This window comes from Athene cunicularia (assembly GCF_003259725.1).
Source record: "Athene cunicularia isolate RWA chromosome Z unlocalized genomic scaffold, athCun1 chrZ_part1, whole genome shotgun sequence".
Lineage (NCBI taxonomy): Eukaryota > Metazoa > Chordata > Aves > Strigiformes > Strigidae > Athene > Athene cunicularia.
In genome coordinates this window covers 10,897,487-10,920,322 of record NW_020799142.1, presented here as the reverse complement: position 1 = coordinate 10,920,322, position 22,836 = coordinate 10,897,487, and the positions used below count along the sequence as shown (strand labels likewise).

Genomic DNA, 22,836 nt, shown 5'->3' with positions numbered 1-22,836 from the left:
CTTCCCCCCCCCCCCAGCAAAATTACTTTGCATATAATCTGATAACCCATCAAGATTCTGTTAATCAAAGGTGGAATAGTCTGGAAGTTCTTTTATATATAAGAGTGTCTACACTTCTTTCTGAAATGTCACAAAATGGGTGCATTGCAGTAATATTTTAAATACTGAATATATTCATATTATTGTCCAGCTGTTGCGCTGGTTTAGACTATATGTGATGAATTATTGTGTAATGTGATACAACAGTTTTGTGTACCCTTAAACAAGCTACTACTTCTGCCAACTTAACTGAGTTTTATATCATGAAGAAATACTGACATAAAGCTCGTTTAATAAAACTTTGAAATGTTAGTGTAGGGTATTACCTAAGCAGATTCCTTTGGTGGTTTTACATGTCTCTTAACATTTTTTTTTTCAATGTGTAGTCTTTCAGAGGACAATAAAAAGAAGGCAAAAGGGATCTTCAAAAAGAGAAGCACGTCCAGTTCCTCTGATACAGAGCCTACTTCATCAGAAGAAAGTTCTCCAGACTCCAAGTCAGAATCAGACTCTAAAAGTGACTCTGAGTCTGAAAAATCTGGAAGTGCTACCTCTAGTAAGGTAAAAGTTTTTTAAAAGCTCTATAAAAGATTAAAAGATGCATCTAACCATCTATATGTGTTTCTTTCAGGAATGCAGATGGGTAGTGATTTTATAGATATCTAAAAAAACAGAATTTCTGAAAAAAATGTTTGAGCCTTGATAAAAAAAACAATGCTGAAGTAGTTTGTTGATAGTTCAAGCAAGTAAGAACATTTTATAACTAAAAGCATATATCAGTTTTAATTCTATCATGTTTTTACTCCAGATAGATGAAGAATAAAACCTAATTGTTTTTTTAAAATTACTGTTTAACTGGTGAAAGCATAGTACCTGGATAGTTCACAAAAATAATATCCTGATGATTTTTATATTATAGTGATATAATTATATTAATAGTGATATAATTATATTAAAATGGGATCTTAAAGTGTACTACAGGAACTGAGTCTTACAGGAAGCAAAACCAAGAAGCAAATGTTAATACATTGTTTCTTAAGAGTTTGACAACATTCTAGTAGAACCACTCATTTTGTCTTAAAATTTCCTGTTAAAATTGAGAGTAGTGCAGTTAATGCATGTATACTTGAGGTGTATACATAGATTAGTATAATTAATAGTCTTAATGAGTAAACAACGTTTTATTGCTCTCTGTTCCATAGGAATAAAGTTTATAAAGAATTCTGCTGCTTCCAATTGTATTAGGTTTTTTGCAACATTTATGGAGTAGCAAACTTTCAAGTACATCCTTTTTAAATTGCATTTGGAAATGCATGAAGATGGAGAACTGTTCAACAGAGCCATTCATGTGTCAGCTAAATTTTAATTGCTTACCTTAGTGAAGAAAAAGAGGTTAAAATTTCATTATAAAAGCTAACATTATAGAGCTAGTGCTAATAACAGGAATTGCATTGTTTACCTACCTTTCTTTAAAAAATTTTATGCTAAATCTGTTAAGGTAGTAGAGTGAAAGAATTTTTGAAAATTGTTTTTCTGTTATCAAATATTTCCTGTGCATTTCTTTTTATGCATTTTATAAAAAATTTGAAGGGTAAAATTGTAGCTCAGGTTTCCATTTTAATACTGATACATCGTTTTGAAAATTAGGTGATGTTCCAATGAACTTTAAATTAAGCCAAGACATTTCGGTCAGGACTCCTGTATAGGTGCTGAATAGTCAAAACAGACATTGTTGCATTTGATGCAGTGGCAGAAGCTGGTGGACAGATGTGTTTTGAACAGTTGAGAGGGAAGACTGTAACTTTATTAAGCTGTTTTGGTGTGCATTCCTTTAACTGAAAGGGTAAGCCTCTCTATTTCTCTAAATGGTGAACTTACGTTGTACATGGTCCTTGTTTTGTAACTTTATAGGTCTGCCTAGGAACTCTGCGTTGTAACCTTAACTTTTAATCTATTCCCTTCTTCTACCAAGTAGAACAAAAGATGAAGTGAGACTGTAGCATTTGAGAAACAGAGGTGTGCTTCCATGGTTTGATTATTGTTTCCTGCCCAAATACCATGTCAAAGTTTCTTCTAGTAGAGAAGCCAAACTGGATCTTGCCAAAAAATGGTAGTGCAACAAATGTAACCTAAATCCTCTCAGGATGAACTCCTTTGATGCTAGATGGGACATGAATTAATTCTAACAGTTTGCACCTTCTCATATTAGCACAGTATTTTGTCACCAGAAAGTAATAGGTATTCTAACCTGCTTAGTTCTGAGCAGCCACTGCAAAACCTTATTTGCACAATAGTGTCTTCCCTCTGATGCATTTGTCATTTTTCTCAGGATATTGATGCTGTTGTTCATGATTCCTTTCACTACAGTTATCTAAACTGTTCTGGTTATTTCCCAGGATATGTGATTACTTCTAGCATAAAGAAGTCTTTTGTATTTCAAAACAGCGGTTGAGAATGTGTGAAGTCAGACATACTGAAAAATATGAGAACCAGAGTGTCCAGGAAGCTTGGGTTTGTTTTGTAAAGTCAATGGAAAATTGTCAAGACCTTGGATTTTAAGAGAAGACAAAGAATATTACAGTAGTCCTGAAGTCCTAGTTGGCTAAGAAGTACATAAAAAGAAAGAAAAAGTATTTATAAGCAGTTGACAGAGGACTTGATCAGCCTCAAAGGGTAGAACTGAAAAACTGCAAAACTTTCAAACATCACAAAAAATATTAAAACGAATAGCAATGGGTTTATTTATATGCATGGGTTTAAAGGCAGCAAGAAAAAAGTGAAGAGATTATTGAAAATATAGCATAGAACTCAGTATGCAAAAGCTAAGTGTCTATGTTCCTTAAATTCATTTTCATTAAGAAATTAGCACATTTAATGTAAGGATAACAAGCTATGGCTGATGGACTGTATTAACAATGGTCATATATGAAGGAGGCAGAGGGAAATTTAATTTAATGCTCTTGAAGATAGAGGACTATTTCAGTGTCCTGTGTACTATGTTAATTTCTAGGACCATGAAGTTTCCATTTAAGCCATGTCGGATACCTGCATTTATACTTGAGGTATTTCCAATAATAGCTTGTATTCAGAAGTGTAGCTGGATGAGGAAGTGATTGGGAGAATCAGAAGTATTTTGTGTCAAAGGTGATTGTTATGCTAACTAGCCTAATAGATTTTTTGAAGAGACCTATTTTGAGCACTGTGATGATAGGTGGAACTAACTGATGATAACCTGGATAAGTCCTTCCAAGCTGAAAAGGAAAGCAATTGTTAACAAACATTAAAGAACATTATAGATGATAGAGCCCCTGTGAGGAGGTACATTTTACAAAAAACCACGCATGTTTATTTTATTTCCAGGAAAATCCTTTATTTTTTCTGCTTCCTACCTGACTTCTTTTCAGGCCACCTAGGAAGCAGACAGTTTCAGCCAGGGTCTCAGAAATGTGTGGTTTTATTCTGATAGATCTTTAATGGAAAAGCCATTGCTTATATTATTCTGTTACAGGGTACTCCTGATTTGGTCAGTATATATGGGGAGATGATTCATTAGGATTTCCTTTCCTTTAAAAAAAAAAAAATCTGAAATACATATTGATAAGAGGAGTAGTTACTGAGCTTTATTTTTATAGTTTCTCAGTTTGCCACACATGAAGTATGTTACATAGCTGATGTTTTGGGTGGTATTTACCATTCTATATGCGTTGTTGGGCACCATTGCCGTGTTCAACAGAATTTTCATAATAAAATAGATTTGATTACACTCACATGGGAGCTTAATTTGTGCATACATCCATGCATTTACTAACATTAAAATAAGTTACAAAAACTTCATGTTATTTTTCCTGAATATATTATTACTTTCATATGTTTTCTCTTGAAGAGTCATTTTGAAAAAGCTGTTGTGTTCACTGTAATGAAGCTGCAGTGAATAGAAAAGTTACCCTCTTGTACTGCAGTCTTGTTACCCTCTTGTACTGCAGTCTTTTATATAATTTTGAAATATGGATAGTTTGAGGTGTTCTGATACATATTTTATGTTAAGCATAAATACTATAGAGCTAAAATGCAGATTTGAGGATGATGGCATATATAAGTAGGTGTCTCTACAGTGGGATTTTAAAATCAGCTACTGGTGACCTCCTTATACAAGTATAATACAGTCACTCAGCTGTTAAAATCCTGATCCACTATTTAAAAAATATACAAAAACAAATTGTCTATCTTTCTGCCTGATCTCTTTTCAAGTGCTAACACAATGGAAACAGTGGGTGATCTGTCAATGCAGTTGGATTGTCAATGATGGGTTTGTATAAATATCGGGAGGATAAGAAATAAAATTCACACAGCAAAATATTATTTCATCTGCCTTTTCTCTGCAGCTCCATGGCTTATGCTGTGGTGTGAAATTCTCATTTTACACACTTTGCAGGCGGAGCACATGAATTATGCATTGAGCAAGAGAAATCTCCTGCTTCAAGTCCTATATGCATTTACCAGGTTCTATCTCTATTACCAAGATGAATTGCGAACAGATAAATGTTTGATGGAATATAGCTTAACTTCTTTGCCTAGTATTCTGCTTTTCCCATAGTGGGCTCTCTTGGTAGGAAACTGTTTGGGTTATACTGTAGACTTAGTTTTAAGAAAAATAAAAAATTATCTTACAGAGAAATGCCAGACATGTCAGAGCCTTTTTATTTTCTTGTTTTGGAATGCAAAGCTTTTTCCCTCAATAGAAATACCTGTTGGTAGTGTCTGTTGGAGTCATTGGCTATTTATTATTCCTAGAAAGCCAATCAATTTTCTTTTCTTGGAAAAAACAAATTAAAAAATAACCATGTTTGCAATAGACAAGATCCATGTAAATATCTTCCTTTGATCTTTTGTACAGAATAGCACACAATTAATATATATAGACATATATACAAATATACATATAAATATGAAAATGCCTGTATGTTTATGTGTATATATAGCATGCATGCACGCACATATAAGTAACTTGAGTATTTACTTAAGCTTGACACGCTTGGCTGAAGTAGAAAATAAGACGTGATCAAATTTGAACATTAGCTTTATCTTGATTTAGTTAGCTTCTGATTTTACATTTCCCAGATGGTAGGGTTGTTGGGGGTTTTTTTGTTTGTTTCTGGTTTTGGATTTTTTTTTTTTTTTTTTTTTTTACAGTAAACTGATGTATTTAAGTACAGTATTCTGATGAAGTGTGCAGTAGAAGTTTTTCTTACCATGCATTACCTTGACGTAATGATTCTGTACTTATGTCTTATCTAGGACCATTTTATTTTATTTTTAAGAAATAAATTCTCTTGAAGTATTTTTTCCCCATTTTTAAAGATGTATTATTTAGTACATTCAAAATAATATCAGTGCAGAAATGCATTTTATAAGATAAAATTACATACCAAGCTTTCTGATATGTACTTAGTAACTACTTAAGAATGTAGTTAAAATAAGTAATAGAAGAAACAAATTGAAGCATACAGTTGGTGTTATTTGTGACACAGGATGTTCTGTCTTAATTTTCAGTAAACAGATTAACAGTAAGAGGTTTTCTTAACTCTGACTCCTAATTTTTTTAAACATCTTGACCTAGCAATGCTGCCATTGGCAGAACTGAAGCATATTCAAAATTCTCATACTTGTGATATAGGCTCTCATGTGGGTGAGCCACTTTTTATAGACTTTAATTGGCTGCATAATAAAAGGGAATGGAGGAAATCCCATCTCTGCTGGAATAATTAGCAAATATAGAACTCCATCTAAAAATAACCTTTGAACCTTAATCATAGTTGAAGATAGAACTATATCTTATAGATAAGTGGGGTGTAGGGAGTGAAAGAGTTCAGCAGTTGAGGTTTGGTTTTTTTAACATATATTTGCATTTTGTTTAACCATGTTCTCTTTTAGTATGTTCTGGTGTCTGAAGAGTTTCTGGTTTAGCAAATAAAGTTGTGATACATATATAGTAAAGGTGCTTCAGACAACAGCTAAACTCCTGATTCAGTGCTAAATATTAACCAAATGGTGCTATAAAAAGGCTTGGAATTCATTAAAAGAATTGTCATGAAATTGTTTTTCTCACACTTCATAGACATGAGTAATTCAAGTATAACCTGTAGCTTATGAGGTATACTATTTATCCTTATTTCACAGATTATTTTTTTTTTAAAAGAGCCGGAAAAAGCTTAATGACTTGCCAATAATCACACTGGAAGAGAAAAATGAAGTCTGATAGTTGTGAGCAGAATGATACTCAAGAGACCATGTTCTGCAGCAGAGTCCCTCACTAATTCTGGGCAAGGCATATAAGGAATGAAGCAATATTAGCACCATTTTAAAGATATTTTGTAATATTTCCTTTGTCCAGAGGAGTTTTGTGTTTCAGATAAATAAGCGACAGTAACTCACTCAAATACCATAGTGATAAGGGTCAGTGAAGTATGTTTATTGAAAAATATTTTTTAAAATAGTGGCTTCCATTCTTCTCTGTCCACAAGAGTCTTCTACTCCCAGAATATCTAAAGCACATCTGTAATGATCACGTAAGTGACTACTGTCTATATGAGCCATGGGCTTATTGAAGGAATGATGACTAATGTCATTTTGGCTCAGGTCAAGCCTGATAGTCATTAACATCAACAGCTTCCAATAATGAGAACATTAGCTAGTTTCTTCCGTGTTCTCTGGAGGGAACTGGAAATTGGTAAAAAATAGACTCAGCTTTATTGTTAGTTTGCAGCTGACTGTAAGGTTGAGAGACTAGAAGAAAGGGAATGCACCTTTAGAAAAGAAGGGTAATCTTACTCTCTGATGATAGTCAAAGTGATTCTAGCTGTTGAGTTTCTGAAAGGACTCAAAGCTTCTCTAGGGATTCCTATCCTGCCTGAGTGCCTGAAGAGACTGTGACAGCTTGCAAGAAATGCTCAAGAAATGGAGGCCCTGATGGTCATATGGATTTTTACTAATTTATTTAGACCTGTTCATTTATTAGAAAAGGTAGAAGAATAATAGTGTATATGCATTTAGCTGTCACATGCTGTTGGGGAGGAAACGGCTAAACTAGTAAGTTCACAGAATTTGACTCCTGGAAGGGCTCTGTTTCGTTTACTTGCAATACCTTGGATAGTGAGCAGTGTCTTAAGGTCTAAAGGCAGTTGACAAATTCTCTGCAAGAACGACAAAGTTCTCTTTTGTGAGTGAGCCAGAGAAAAGGCAGAGGGAGTTCTTCAGCTTGTCCAGAAAAAAAGGATGTCTGATGAGCATCCAGCAGGTAACATGTCCAGGTTCTGGCTACATTCAAAGATCAATCCTTTTCACTAAATCACCCCATTGGGAGTCCATATTGAGCTGTGACATACTAAATTCTGTCCTGAATCATCACTGTTTAAACATGTTCTATAGGTATGACCAACACTCACTAAATCTGTTTAATACTTTTTACTGAGCTGTATTTTAAACAAATTTTGTTGAAATGCTCTGTTTGCCAAGTCAATTGCAGGATTATGCAATTACTGCTCTACTCTTTACTTGAAGTACTACCAATCATTGCAAGGCTTAAAATTGTAACTTTTTTGTGACAAAAATCAACTTCTTATTATTTGTCCAGCAATTAAGTAAAATCCCAATAGATGATTGGAATTCCGTGCTACTATATAAGTACAGGTAACAGTGCTTTCTTACTGAATGGATTTTGTTCTGTTTTTCATATGGAAACAGAAATGTTAGTACCAAGCATTTTGTCTTAAAAAAAAATGTTTCTATCTCTATTTTAATGGTCTCAAAAGATTCTTTGAGTAGGAACTGTTATTAATATTAAACTAAAACGTGAGCTTCAGAGGAGTAAATGTAACTCAAATGTGGAGTTTAGGTTCAGTTTACCTGTATAAAGAAATCTTTCTCACTGGGTAAATTCTCTGAATGCTGAGCTCTGAAAATGGATATAGTTTTCTTTTACAGCAGAGAAGATACACTTTGCTTTGTAAAAGTATTAAAGAGTTTTATTTTGCTGATATAGTAAAAGAAAAAATACTCATATTTTTGACAGAAAGAAGAAAAACTGGTACAAGATAGAAAAGCTCCAAATAAAAAAGATGTGTTTCTCTTAGATCTAGATGATTGTAAGTATCTTGATTAAAGCCTCATTTTTCCCATGACATAAATTCAATTCTGTTAATTCAATGAATTTTAAATGTCTGAAACATTGATTATGTTCATTTATTGTACCAGCTTCCTGACAAAAAAAAATTGCTTAGACTATGAACTTATTTTTAAGCATAATTATTACAATACATGATTTTGTTTATTTTAGAACTGAGAAATAGTTTTAAAGTTTTGAATGTATTGGTATGTAAAACATTTATTTTGAAAGTTTTTGTATGTCTGGACTTGTTTTCTCTTAAAGTGGGCTTATTTTTCAGTTGTCAATGGATGCTACTTGTACATCTGTGCAACCTGTGAACCAATTGTGGTACTATAATTAGAAACTAAAAGTCACAGTTTTGAAGAATGGCTTAAGACGTAATCTTGGAAGGGTAGGGTAGAGCTGGCATTGGTTTTTGGCTATGCTTTGTAGTGCAGTTCTTCAATTTTTCTTCTATAGGTGCAACATGTTACAATTGCATTAATATGTACTTTGCACATAGCTTGTAATTGAAAATGTGCATCATATTATGGATCAGACTGAAGGATAAAAGAGGAAAAAATGGGAGGGGAGGACAAAATATTTATAATGTAAATAACACGATCTATACATATATCAATTTTATTTATATTTTCATTGTTTAATAGAGTATTGGGGTCATATGTCTGAAAAATAATCTTCTGCTATTAAGAAACATATGTATAGAAGGATAAAATAAGAAGATCAAGATGTAAAACCTTTTTACACTTACTGAAAATAGCTTATTGTCCTTCCTAGTATTCTTTATTTTTTAAATGTTTCCTTTTTACTTCTAGTCTGTCCTGTGACAACTCCTGTGGCAGTTCCTATAGCAGCTGTTTTGTCCCCAAGTTCAACAGCAGACCTAGAAGGATTAAGTCTGTCAAATTCATCAGTCATAGATGTAAGTAGCCTTTAAAAAGGAGGTGGGAAGTGGGGTGTGTGTCTTAAATTAACCATTTCACATGTTTTTGAGGCAGTCATTAAAGTGATTTTTTACAAGTACTTTCATCTGTAAAGGTCTTGTATGAAATTCTGGTTTACATGCAAGTCTGACAGCTTTTTTTATCTGTACTAATTACATTCTGAAATGTGGAGAAAAGTATGAATATTGCATGTCTGAGAAGGATGCCTTCAAGTATTTTCAGCTTTCTCCTTCAATTTGTCTTTTTTTCTGCCTCGCAGAAACTTTAATTTATGAAATAAGTAAAATAAATATCTAAACTATACAAATCTTTCAAATCATTTAGTTGCCACACTATCAAAAATAAAAACTATGAGAAAATCACATACCCGTTAATCTTCAGCCTGTTTGTTTTCTGTACATGGCTCCAGTTATGACATTTTGCTACTTGGAAGTATTTTTTCAGGAGTATATGAAGCACAGCCCCTGGGTGCAAATAAAAAGGGTATAGATTTACAATCAGTGATGTATCAGTATGTGTCATGATTCATTCTGTTTGTACTTCCCGCTTTGTAGCACTTTCCATTAGGGAATCTCAAAACTGTAGGTATAATTAAGGTTAGCAAAGTCATGGAGGTAGAGGGCATTGCTGTGTTGGGGGAATGGATGGTAGTTGTGTTCTGTTTTGGTTTGGGGCTTTTTCTTTCAGTCATTTTGTGTGCCCACTTTAAATTTGCATTTTAATAAGGAATTGTGGCAGTATAACATAGGATACTTATCCTTGTGAAAGTGGGTGGGAGTGACTAGAAAAAATACCGGAGTCACAGGCATTTTTTTAGCCTAGCTGTGTTTCTAATGAGACTGGTATATAGAACCTACACTGCAACTTTAATAATTGCTGATAAAGTACTTTGTGCTGGCTTTGGGAGCAATACGTTTGCAAAATCAAATACTTCTTACATAAAGGAGTTGCATGAATGATTTGACTCAAGAAATAAAAGATTTTAGCTGTTGATTCAGTTTCATATTTACAGGCTTTAAAATTTGGTGGTGAAAAAGTAGACTTTCAGATAATGTGTTGGATATTAGCCTTATCTAAAAAAATTGTGATGCAATTTAAATTTCCAGCAGAGCAGTAACAATCCATGTAACTTTACCAGATGCGTAGTTGTTCACATGTCACACAGTCTGAAAATGCCAGAAATTCTCTTCCGTGTTATTTTTGAGTGCAGTATGCAGCATTAGGTGGCAAACCTGAGTGTAAACACAGTTACAACTGTGGTTTTATTTCTGTGATTGCAATCCCACAATGGCTTCTTTGCCATCCTTTATGGCTTTGACAGCTCAAAACACAGGCAAACATCTGTTTTCCTGGCTCTGGGTTAGCTTAAGAATGACTCTGATGTCTTTGGTTTACTTCAGAATTGTCATCTTTGAGGGTAAGTTAAAGATAGCAATTGGTAAGGTCAGCAGCTTTACACCCCTGTTGACAATGTCTTTAGTCCTTTCATCATCTGCTGTACCTGGACACATGTTCCACTCCCACACTCATGCTTACTTTCCTGATAATTGCCACTATTCATTTGTTAAATTGCTGCTCCCCATTCTTCAGAAGGTAGCTGCAATGAAATAGAGTATTAGTATTAATTCTAGAAAATTAGGAGGAGCTACAAGGTGTAGCCTAAAGAGCAGAAGTTCTGGATGAAAGGGTTGATTCTGCAAAATGTGTTCTTGCTACTGCTGAGTTCCTGGTAAAACATGTAACCAGCAAGGAAGCTGGAACATTTCCTCATACTCCCCGCTCGGGAAACAACCTATATCACGTAAGGACTAATTGTTGCTGCCTGGATAGTGATTACATGTTTTGGACTGTATTGTGTTTTCAGATGTAAACTCAGCTCTCATTGCCGTCGATCACTACAAATGTACATGAGGTCTTTTGCTGAGTTTTGTGTACCAGAAAGCAAAATAAAACACTAAGGTTAAAAATTGTGCTTTCAAATTATATCCATATATTGTAAAAAGTCTTGTGTGCAAGTAGTTAGATAACTATTGTCACATGTTGTTCAGCACTACCAGGTAATTTTCTAAAATTTTTAAAAATCTTAAGACTTTATGTGGGAATATCCCTCTTAAAAATAGTATTTTGAGTTTAATCTGTGATGACTAATTCTAAAAATAAGGAGCATAGTTGTCATACTTCAAAAAACTTTATTTCTTCAGTGGGAAAGAAAATGAATTTAACTGTAGGCCACATGCCAAGCTAACAGTGAGAAATTAATTTATTACTAGGCAGGGGAGAGCATGGAGTAAAAATAGGTAAGTACAGTATATGACCCTAATATCAAAGAAATGTACCAGCCATTTATTTTGGAATGTGTCAAGCAGCCTATTATTCAAATCATTCAGCACTGTAATTGGGTCCAGCTTTTAGAAAACATAGAACTCCAAATTCATAGCTGCTGAATGTTATGAAAACATAAATACAAGAATGGTTTTAGAGTAATGGTATGGGTCTCTTTAAACCTACAAATCCAAAATAACCTTGAATAGAAACTACAGTGCACAACCTGATGCAGCTCATTTGTTTTTGTGATCTATGTTTATATATAGCACATTTCCCCATCATATAAACACACACATGCATATTATAGTTTGTTCCAGGAAAAACAAAATTCTCTGATGATTTATGGATAACTTTTTTCTAACTGGATGCACAACATAGTATATCCTTGTGTATCCTTCTGCCCTGGTACATGTAGTCCATCTTCAGGTGGCTCAACCAAACCAGGTAACTGAGGTCACCAGAGGCTACTGTGAGGCTTTTCAGGGTGTAGATGCAAGGGAAGTGAGACCCAAGTGCTTGGGGAAACTCTGCATTTGGAGTCCATTGAGTTTGATGGATACATTTGCAGGCTTAAGGATGTGGTGCCAATGAAAGCCTACACTGACAGCTTGCAGCTTTCTCTCATGTAAAGTGGTTTTCTGGAAACAGTGTGAATAGGTGTTGTCCTCTAAAGAGAGGTCATAAAGTGAAAGAAGAGAGAATTGGAAGCAACACTCATGGATGGCATAAGGACAGGAAGGGTTATAACCTGCTGTAGGAAATAATATTTTGAGCAGGAATAGTGAGAGGAGGAAGAGGAGAGAGCTATGGTATCAGAGAGAAGCAGAAGGCAGGAGTGTTCCTACCCATCACACAGCTAATGAGAAAAAAAGCTAAACCACCCATTCTTTACTCATGAGGATTTTAGATGGTAAAGATATACAAGCGTCTGCTCTCCTGTATGTGTAAAGCCCTGAGTATGCTGCATATGACAATTAACTGGTAAAAATGACACATAATTTTAAAATTTTAAGATTAGTGAGAAGGAAATACTACTTTGGTAGCAAGACGTTTGTTATGATTTAGAACAGTGTTTTACAGTGTTAGTACAAGGAAGAATTGACAGCAGGATATGAGCTCTGATGGTAGCAGCAGTTGGATGGGGCAAAAAGCGTGTGGAAGTATGAGCTGAGTAGGATTTGAGGGAAGAAGATTGTTTCCCCTGCCCCAAATAGAGGATAATTTGGGGAAAAATAAGTGAATAAGAGAAGCTCATGGTAAAAGCATGTATCAAAAAGAGGGGAAAGCTTGTTTTACTGAGAAGGTACTTCTAAAAATATTTGATGCAACAGTTAAGTGTTGCCATTAATTGTTGTGCATGTGAAATTATAGTGTAATTGTAGAAGTGGTACGGCTTTACTTACTATGGTTTTATTCAACATGTTCAGTGTATTCTCTTGATAGTAGTTATTACTGGCAATACACATTTTTATTGTTTCCTTCTACTTGGACTTCCACAGAAACTGTTTAGGAAGGGAGGAGTAAATCATCATGTTTTCTGTCTCATGTCTTCTACAGAACTTTTGACTGAAATCCACTTTGAGAACTTTAGAGTGGTGATGCATAGAGCAGAAATAATAGCTTTTGACAAAAGTCAAGGTCGAGCTGCAGACCTGTCAAACCAGGTGATAAATACATTTAATTCCAAATTGAGCACACTTACAGAATTCCTTGAGAAATAGTAAATGTGAACTCCCTCACTATTCAACTAGAGATATTTTCAGAATAGGAGAACACCTTAAATGGTATTTTAATTCCTAAACCTTTCCAGGGGAAGACTTTCTTATCATTTGGGTTGCTTTTCCCATTTAGGCTGTTTCTGATTCCTTTATAGAAAGTGTTAAGATTGACTCTGAAGTATATTTTTGTCCTGTGTGAAGGTTTTGTTCTTAGAAGTACCAGAAACACAAGGACTGCAATAATGGATTATCATGGCTCTAGTCTGGTATGCAGCTTGCAGGAAAGGTTAGCATGAGTGCTTAAAAATTTGCAAAATCCTATGGAGAAAATGAATAGTAGTTCTTCCACATAGGCATTGGTGTGCACTCAACTTCATGCGTTTTATTTTTTCAGAGCTTTGTTAGTAATAATTATTACTTAACTAGTTGCATTTGTCATTCATGTAAGCTCTGATCTGAGTTCTTACCTTAGTAATGGTTGTATAAGAACAAACATTAACTTGTAAATGTCATGAAAGAGACGTAGTGTAATCACTTGTGATAGCAACAGACTGCATGCAATGGTTCAACTAGATTCTTGATAGTCTTCTGCCCAGTGTTCTCAGAGAGATTTTGATCAACTACCATGGGTTTTTAAATAAATAGTTTTATATTTCGGTAAATATATCCAGCCCCTCTTAGGATGCTTCTAAAGTTTTTTACTCAGACAAAAGATGTTTCTTTTAAATTGGTTTTCAATGTTAGCCACATCTCTTCTATCAGATATTTTTGTGTTTTTGCATTATCCTAACACAGGCTTATGGTATCCTTAATATTATTTTTTATAGTTTACCATTTGCCCTCCTGTTTCTCAGTTTCCTGTAAGAAATGTCTCATCTTTTTTGTGTCTTATCACAGGAAAGCTGTTTCCTATTTATGCATTTAAGATAATGAATTAATTTGGTAAGAAATCCCCTTGCGTTCTAGCCAGTCCTCAGAGATTAGAGGGGCTAGGAGCGACTGGACTTATCTCTTAACAGGTATGCCAGTTAGGGCCGTAACCATAGGCCTGACACCAGGTGCACGAACAGCCCTTGTGCTGTAGGTCCAGTTACATTCAAGAGAAGCAGTCAGGTTCACAGATAGTATGGTTTATTCTTGTACAATATCTACAGATTCTTTAAGATTGCCTACAACAAATGCACAAACTGCAGGTTGGCTATATAGCACTACATATAAAAACCCAATTGCAATCACACACAATTCCTGGGTAATCACTCAGCATAGCCAAGGGCTTGAATCTTACCAAAAGGCGTCCCTTCTGGGATGGGGCCAGGAGCACAAACCCATCAATCTGTCCCTCTGATTTCATGTCAGATTATCATCCCTCCAAGTTAGATACAAACTCAGGGTAGTATTATCTATGTATGTGTGAGTGGGTGGGACTGTGGTCAAGCCGTTGTTTCAGAGTAATGACACAGCGTATTCCTTGGTGCAAGGTTTGCACTGTTCTTGTGGGAAAAGAGGAAGAATGAGAGATAAGATCCACAGAGTACTGCAAAACAGTCCTTTATAGAAGGGGAAGAGGAGGAGATAAATCTGCATAGTCATGTCAAATGTTCCTTGAGAAAAGTGGAAGAATGGGACCATGTGGCTTCCACCTTGCTTCGCATTCCTCCTTGGTGCCATGGCAGCACAAATCACTGGATCCCCATCCCGTCCTGTGTGTTCTGGGCACCATGTGTTAAGGAAATGTGTGTTTTGCAGACTTTTTGCTGTTTTGCTTTTCCCATACTTCCAACACCTATGTGTTAAATGTTGCCATTATACTTCTAGAGCCTACTTTTTTATGTAAAGATTGAGATTGGGAAGGGTTGGGTGGGGAGGGGGGGGAGGTGAAAGGGGAAGTGTGCCACAAGATAGTCTACATGTATTCTATCGCTGTGTGTGCTTATAACTTGTTTGCGTTGTTGACCACACTTACACATTGAGCAGAGATGTTTTTGGAGTTCTGCACTGTTTGCTCTCCAGCTTATGATGGTGGTTTTTCCATGTGGAACATTTTAAAGTATCTGTGTTGTCTCCATTTTCCCCTACTCTGTGCTCTACAATATTTTAAAATAATATAATGCTTAATTGAAACCACTTTGTTTCAATGTTCGTAGGGTGCCTGGGAAAATTTATACCTGTGAAGCAAGTGAAAAGGTGTAGTCTTAAATTTAAGAGTTAAAAAGCAACTTTCTCCTGGTGCCACCCAAAATACAGCTATGCAGCTGATTAGGTGTGACTGATGCTTGTGGGAAAGCTGCATGGTCCGGTGAATACAGAACTGGGTGTTACATATGGAAAATGAGTTCTATTTTTGGCTTACTACTTGCTGTGTGATCTGGAGGGAGTAAGTTAATCTTTTAGTTTTCCATCTGAAAAATTAGGATAATGATGCTTACTCACCTTGGGAAGCTCTTGGAGATCTGCAAATGAATGTAGCTGCTCATCAGCAGATATTAACCATTGCCAAGACAGAAGAAGGAATCAAACAGACCTCCTGCATACTTGGTTTTAGTTTTCTGTGTTTATATAAATTTGCTGTATGAGGATTTTCTTAAATTGGTAACATAGTATGTGTTTTACATCAAGTATTTGAAAGTTATAATGTCCTTTCAGAAATTGCTTCCACATACCCCTAAAAATGATAGCTTGGAAAAAACCCACTTCTATGACACTATTTTTAAAAGGGTCATTTCACCTTTATTCTTTCATTAGAAATCCATTTATTAATATTTGTGATGTTTATTAGTGTTCAAGCCTTTAAAATGCTATGTTTATTAAATGCGTTAATACTTAACAAGCTCTACACTGAAGAATTATTATAAGAGACTTCAACTTCTTTTCTGTTACATAAATCCAAGAATTTAATTTGGAAGCTCAAACATGATCTTTGTTCTGAGTCAGAAACAAGTTTCTAATACAAGACATTGGCCCAAATAATAGTATGCCCAGTCTGAGAGGTATGTTGTATTATTACTATGTATAATCTCATTGATTTAGTTGACTGCTGGGTGTTTTAGTACTAGATGTTCTCCAGGTTGGGTCTTTTGTTTATGCTTTTATATATAATGTATACATTATATAAATTACATGTATGTAAATTACTTGTATGCAATGTATAATTATATAACATGATTCGTAGCAATTTGTACATTAATTAAATTTTATTCTGAGTAACCAGGTCTTTGATTAACAGTAGTGCTCCTGATTCACTGCTGTTTTGCTGTTTTGTTATATTGGTGTGAAAAGGATTAAACCAATATTCATATATTGAATTTAAAAATAAAAGTGCTAAAATTGCAAAGAAAGTGCAATTACAATTTTAAAATCCTATTTATAAAATAGAAAGTAAATTGAGGGGGTGTTGCTGCAAAAAATAAACTCCTTTAGATAAGTTACTGTGAGGAGACCCTTGTTCTTTTTTTGCCTTCTGTTAGAAGTCAGTACTGTCCTTAAAAATAATCCAACTTCTTTGAGAATTAAATGCTTAGATCTATGAAACAATTTAAAGTAATGCTTCTTTTTCTTTCCAACATGAAAAATACATATTATGCTTCTCAAAATAAGACTGTTGTAAACAGATTTGGTGCTAAGTGTTTAAAAACAAGTATGTGTAATGCATGATGATGATTCCGTAAGTTATTCTTTAAGTATGTAGTGTGGTAATGTATGTAAAACAGAATGTCTGTATGTGTGTTATGCTATGTAACTCAGACAGAAGAGAAAGGTAGCCTAAGATGTGGTTTTTGTTTTATTTTGTCAATAAAACCTAGCTCTTAAAAATTTCAACCACATCTCTTTCTAAGGTAACATTTACCTCCTCACATTTTTAGCATCTATCAGACATGACATGGGACATATTCATTGACCCTAAAAATTTTCATCAGTCTCATGCACTGGAAGGGGGCAGCCCCAGCCAGACAAGAGGCTCATTTCAATTTTAACGGCTGTAATTAAAGGTTAATTCACTGAGTCAGGATTAATGAGGAAAGTACAAATGATAGGCAAGCAGCTGCCTTTATAATACAGGATTAGAACAATGCAATTACAATAAGAATTAGAAAAAATCAACTTCCTGAAAAGGTTCTGTAATGAATGAACTGCACTTCTCTGTTTTTAATTGTGGTACTTAAACATGAAGACCCTGTGCAGCACAGTTGTGGGTTTTTTTGTTGTTGTAATAACACTTGATCAACAGTGTGTCTAATAAGATAGTATGCCAACTACAATGACAGCAACTGTTATATTGATAAATTTAATACTGTTCTGTACTGAAAACCTTCAGGCTTACATTTATATTATAGCTACATATGCTAGCCACATAAATGGCTGCTTTGAACTTTGTGATTAATTTATGTTACTCTTTTGCAGTTGCTTATTTTAGCTAGGTTCTTTAAACAAACTTACATTGAATTTTTAGAAAACACGGACTTAAAAGTTTCCCTTTACATTATCACTACTCATTTTGTTGTATTCTTAACATATGAAAAATACTTCTAGTTCATAAATATATATCAGATACAATCTGACTTTAAATCCTATTGTAACTACGTGTGTGCTGCAGTTGCGTTAATTGGTATAATTTAAAAGTTGGTATTTGACACAGGCCCATCTTGTGCAGTGCCAAGTACATGGGTAGTACATGTATAAATATAAAAATACACTGCAAAGGAAAGTTCTGATCACCTGTTCTAAGGTTTTTTCTTTAAAATTTCTGACTTATAAGTAAACATGAAATAGAAACAGCTTTATAATGAAAGGAAGCCAGGTAACATTGTAAATCAAAGCATTAGACTACTGTCATTTCTTAACTTTGAAGTAGTGAATAACTGTGGCAAAAAAAGTCTTCAAAATTATGTTTCTATGCAAATAAGTAGCTTGGAATTACTCAGACACTCCTCAATTGTTAGTTTTAAAGTCTGTTCACTTTTCTATTCTCTTTTAACTTCAAAGATCCAACTTCTGTACTAGTCTATTTTAAAACGTCGATGTTTACTGCTTATCTAAAACTTTGGAAGTATATGCAACCATATGTGCTTGAATTTTCAAAAGATGTTATTTCACAAAGGCAATCAGGAGACCGCCCTGAAAACTGAGGCTCCACGAAAGAACTATGCATTTTTATCAGTTGCTTTGGAGTTGTGCTATCCATCTTGTTGCTGGAATACAGCTGAGCACTGGTATTTTAGAACTAAAAATCCAACAATATTTTATTGGAAATTAATATGGAAATATTTGAAAATTATGTGGTTTATGTTATACAAAGCTATAAGCATGGTACCTTTTAATAATAAATGGTAATATTAATATGGGTTTGCTTTATAAAATTTATGTATGTTTTATCTAATAACAGTTGAAGAATGTTTTACGTCTGTACTGCAGGTAAAATGAATAGAGTATAACACTGGTATTTAGATTATTCTGGGTATTGTTTGGCTAAAAAGTTGGGCCAGCATACATTTCTAACAATATTTTGACATTAAAAGCTCCAAGAAAGCTCTTTTTGGTGAGGACAGTTGATAACTTTTCATTCATAATTAGCTCATAGAGAACCGAGAGACATTTCAGGGAAATTGAACTGTCAGTGGGTAGAAACAAGCATTTGACCTCATCACATTGAGTGGGGCCCATCATAATTTGTTCATTTGGTGCCCATCAGCCCAGCCTCATCTCTCATACGGCACCTCACTGACCTTCCCTCTCCAATTCCACTCAGTTCAGCTTTAATTATGACTCTGCAGACCCGAAGAAATATTGCAGCTTGCTCTCAAAAACCCTGAACTGCCACTCACCAAAAGATTGGTTTTTAACAGGTAATAAATGCCCAAAGGAAATGGTGCTGTGTCCCAGACAGAGTAAAGCAGCTTTTTTTTATTATTATTTTTGAGATTTTTCTGCCTCTCAATTGTCACTTTCCCAGTGAAAATTTTATTTCATACAGAGAGTAGTAGACCAGCTGCAGTACCATAGAATGGTTTAAGGTTGATATTTTTAATCACCTTTTTGAGGCTAAAAGAAATTTATTTCTACTTGATCTGCTAACCCAGAATTGTATTAAAAGTAGACAGATACTATTTTAAAACTGAAAATAATAACAAAAAAGTGGGGTTTTGTTTTTAAACAATTGTTGCTGAAAAGGTCTGAAACTTAGTCTGAAACGTGAAAACTGCTTTTTTTCCATGATAAGGAAATTAACTGAGATTCTCTTACCGCTGTTGGCAAATTTTACTGAAATGGTGATCATAATGTGAATGATTTAACTGTGTGACGCCTGTAGAGGAGCTGTGGTTTGCCAGTTTACTGGCAAGTATTATTTAATAGTTTTGCCAAGTAAACTGCTAGAAAGCACAAGATGTGTGGGAAGAAAATACAAATTGCTACTAATTTTAGATGTGCACATCCATCTTAGAAAATCTTCTCCTGAATTTCTGAGCAAATAAAAATATTCAAAACTACAGTACTAGAGAGTGTATCCTTGTGGTGAATGTTAAACTGTCAGCAGGATTTTCAGGTCATTTGACAAAAAGGATACAGGTGCAGTAGCTAGCAGTGAAGGTGACTGCTAGTTTCATCAATCACTTTGCCTTTCTTTAAGTTGATACATAATGGACCCCTTCAATCAGCTTCCTTGTTCTTTGTCAGTTGTTTAGGAAGAAGAAAAAAGAGGGTGGAAGGGCTGGACTTTAAAGTCAAGGTTATAAAATGAATTGTTACTTATTTACACAGGGTAAGAAGGATAAGTCAGTGTGAGAAGGGGCTCTTCATAAAATGTCGAGTTTGTCAATGGGTGATAATATGCAGTTTGAAGCTTCGTGCAGACCTTGAACAGTGACAGTAGTTGTCAAAGCAGTGATTCTGAACAAGAATTTAAAATTAAGACATTGTTTAGTGACAGAGATGCGACATGTGCCGGAGAATGTGATAATCAGTGTTCACTTTATTTTCAGAGGGTCACAATAAATGATGATCCTATGACAAAGTTTGTTTAACTGCAAAAGCAGAATTATAATAGAAATAGAATGTAAATTTATACCACACCCAGAACGCTGTTGATACAATTTTCTTGTATAACATATATTAACTATATATAACACTCAGTTCAACTTCATTACAATTGTATACCCAATACATTACTTTTTTTTTTAGGGTGCAGCAAGAATTTTTTTTTAAACCTACCTATGAGATAACTGTAACAAGTTATAATATTTCATATTTGTTTGCCCAGTATTATATGTAAAACTGATAAAATAGAAAATTGAGTGTCCTCATGTTAAGGCTTTTGCATGTCATGTGCAGCACAGCATTGTGAGACTATGGTGAATATTCTGAGGGCTGTACATCATAGTAGGAAGAAAAATTTAAAGCTCTTAGCTAGATATTAATAAAAATACAACTTTTCATATTCTTTACATTAAAAGATTCATGCTATTGTAGCATGTATTTTTTAGAAGCCTACTTCCTTCAGCTGCATCTACAAATTGTGCACAGGGTTTTTTGTATGACTGATTATAGTTTGGGGTTTTTGTATTTTTATACTTAGGAATGACAGTCAGAAACCATAGAGGTACTTTATAATTTCAAATTACATCATTTCATATCTTTATCAGCATGTTTATTGGCATATTCTGCTAACTGCAAATAAAGAAACAGACTTTATTATTTCTTCACTCAGAATTTACAGAGTCTGCTGAAAACTCCATATTAAAGTTCACTTGCTTTCTCAGTGGGGGGACAGTTTATGGATTTCAATGTGCGGTGATGTTGAGATTTCAAAATGTTCTAAGTATATGAATCACTGCTAGTGAATACAGATAATTATTTCACATATAAGGATGTTATGATGGGTATAAACTACTTTTGTTCACCTTTTTTCTTGATTGAGCTGTGCTTAACTGAAGCTTGGATTGCACAAAAAGCAGAATTTAGAGCAATATGAAAGGAAGCTTAAGATTTCACTAGAAGATACTTTGCTAAGGGTCAAAATTTGCCCTATAACTTATTTATACATGTATCTAGCCATCCTAAGAGTCTGTAAACCTTGAAGTTAAATTCTTGTTAAAGATACATGAAAACAGGAGTAAATGCACTGTAACTAACATAATGTCTTGATTTATGGAACTGTTAGTAATGGTTTTTTAGCTTGACCTCATGGCTGATGCATGTAAGGCTCCATCTTGTCACTGTTACTTGAAGAGTCATCACCACATGGAGTGAAACACCTGATACTCAAATTATAATATTTTGTCCCAAAATGTAAAAAAAAACTTGTTTGGGAAAATAAATATTTTGTCATTGAGTGTAAACCTATGCATGGGCTAATTCAACTTGTTGAGAGGTGTTGCTGCTGTTAGGGCATATCATTCCTGACACAGGTAGTTTGTTACCACATGACTTGTAGGCTAGCAGTACAAAATAAGTGAAAGACAGTGACATTACAAGTGTTAAAATAAGGTGACCTAGAGTTTTTGAAATTATGTCAATACAAACATATTTTAATGTACTCTAAATGTTCTTGCTAACAGTTGCGGGAAGTTGGGATATGCTCTACTGCCCACCTCCAAACTCATGTTAGGGTTGTTTTTTAAAAGGTTGATAAGTGATGTGTCAGTGTTTTCTCACACCAGAATCATTTAGAAGTGTTTTCAGTGCTCTTATGCCATACACTCTAGAGGATATTGGAGAGAGAGTTGATTCATTTATAGTCTGTTGAACAATGACGTGATTAAATATAGTATGATCAGAGAGATGAGTTTTTAAAAGCTCACTTTAGTGGCAGACTTTCACCTTACTTTTGCATCCTTTTCTCCTAATGACTTGGTGAACAGTACCTTGACATACTGAAACTAAAAAAAAGCCTTTCTAGCATTTTCTTGAATTAATTTTGGTTGCTATGCAGCTGATGAAAGTTTTCATTTTGAACATTTTTTCGCTTGGTTTAGGAAACATTTCTGTCTTTATATGGCTGCATACAGTGTCACTTGGTATTTCCAGTCCCTGTGTTCTTGATTTGAAGATTCCAGAATAATTGGGGAAAGGTACATTTGTAAGAGCTGAAAATAGATCTTTTAATTGTATAGTGAAGTTTAGGAATTCATGGCTGTAAAAGAAAGTTTGTGTACAAATTTTTACTATTATTAGTTTGGAATGTTTTTAGGAATAATGTACAAAAATCATTAGAACATATCCTTACCCCATAAATCATAAATTTCAACTACGATTAAATATATTTGTGCTCAGTTGACTAACAGTCTTTGGAGAATTTAGATGATAGTAGCAGAAACACTCTCTATTGGTTAGTACCAAGGTAATTTCAAAAGTAGATGAGAAAAAATTACTTACCTAATTTGCCTTCAGTCATCAACTGAGGTCTTAACTATGACCACAGCTACTGTGTAAAGCAGCATGCTTACATTCGGGATCTGTGTATGTACAGTAGAGCCTCTATTAGAGATATCCATAGGGTGAGGGGTTTTGTTTCCAGTATGCTGTGCATGTTATTGCTTACAACTCTGAGCTGTGTGTGGGTGGTATTGAGTGGCATTTCTTTGTCGTGAGTGTTAAAAGAATTGTCCTCATGAAGGCTGAATAAGTCATTTGATGCCACAAATTTTGTTTCCAA

At 34.5% G+C, this 22,836-nt stretch overlaps 1 protein-coding gene across 4 annotated transcripts in view; it reads left to right on the top strand.

Moving 5' to 3' along the window:
- The window catches only part of AP3B1 (adaptor related protein complex 3 subunit beta 1), a 150,842-nt gene that overhangs the window by 89,074 nt on the left and 38,932 nt on the right, over positions 1 to 22,836 (top strand). For 3 of the 4 annotated variants that reach the window (XM_026865898.1, XM_026865895.1, XM_026865899.1), the window contains exons 20-22: positions 423 to 600; positions 8,108 to 8,180; positions 9,019 to 9,125. In XM_026865898.1, the coding sequence (XP_026721699.1) occupies positions 423 to 600; positions 8,108 to 8,180; positions 9,019 to 9,125 (358 nt within the window). The remainder of the gene's footprint in view (positions 1 to 422; positions 601 to 8,107; positions 8,181 to 9,018; positions 9,126 to 22,836) is intronic. The other variant, XM_026865896.1, reaches the window with a different exon arrangement.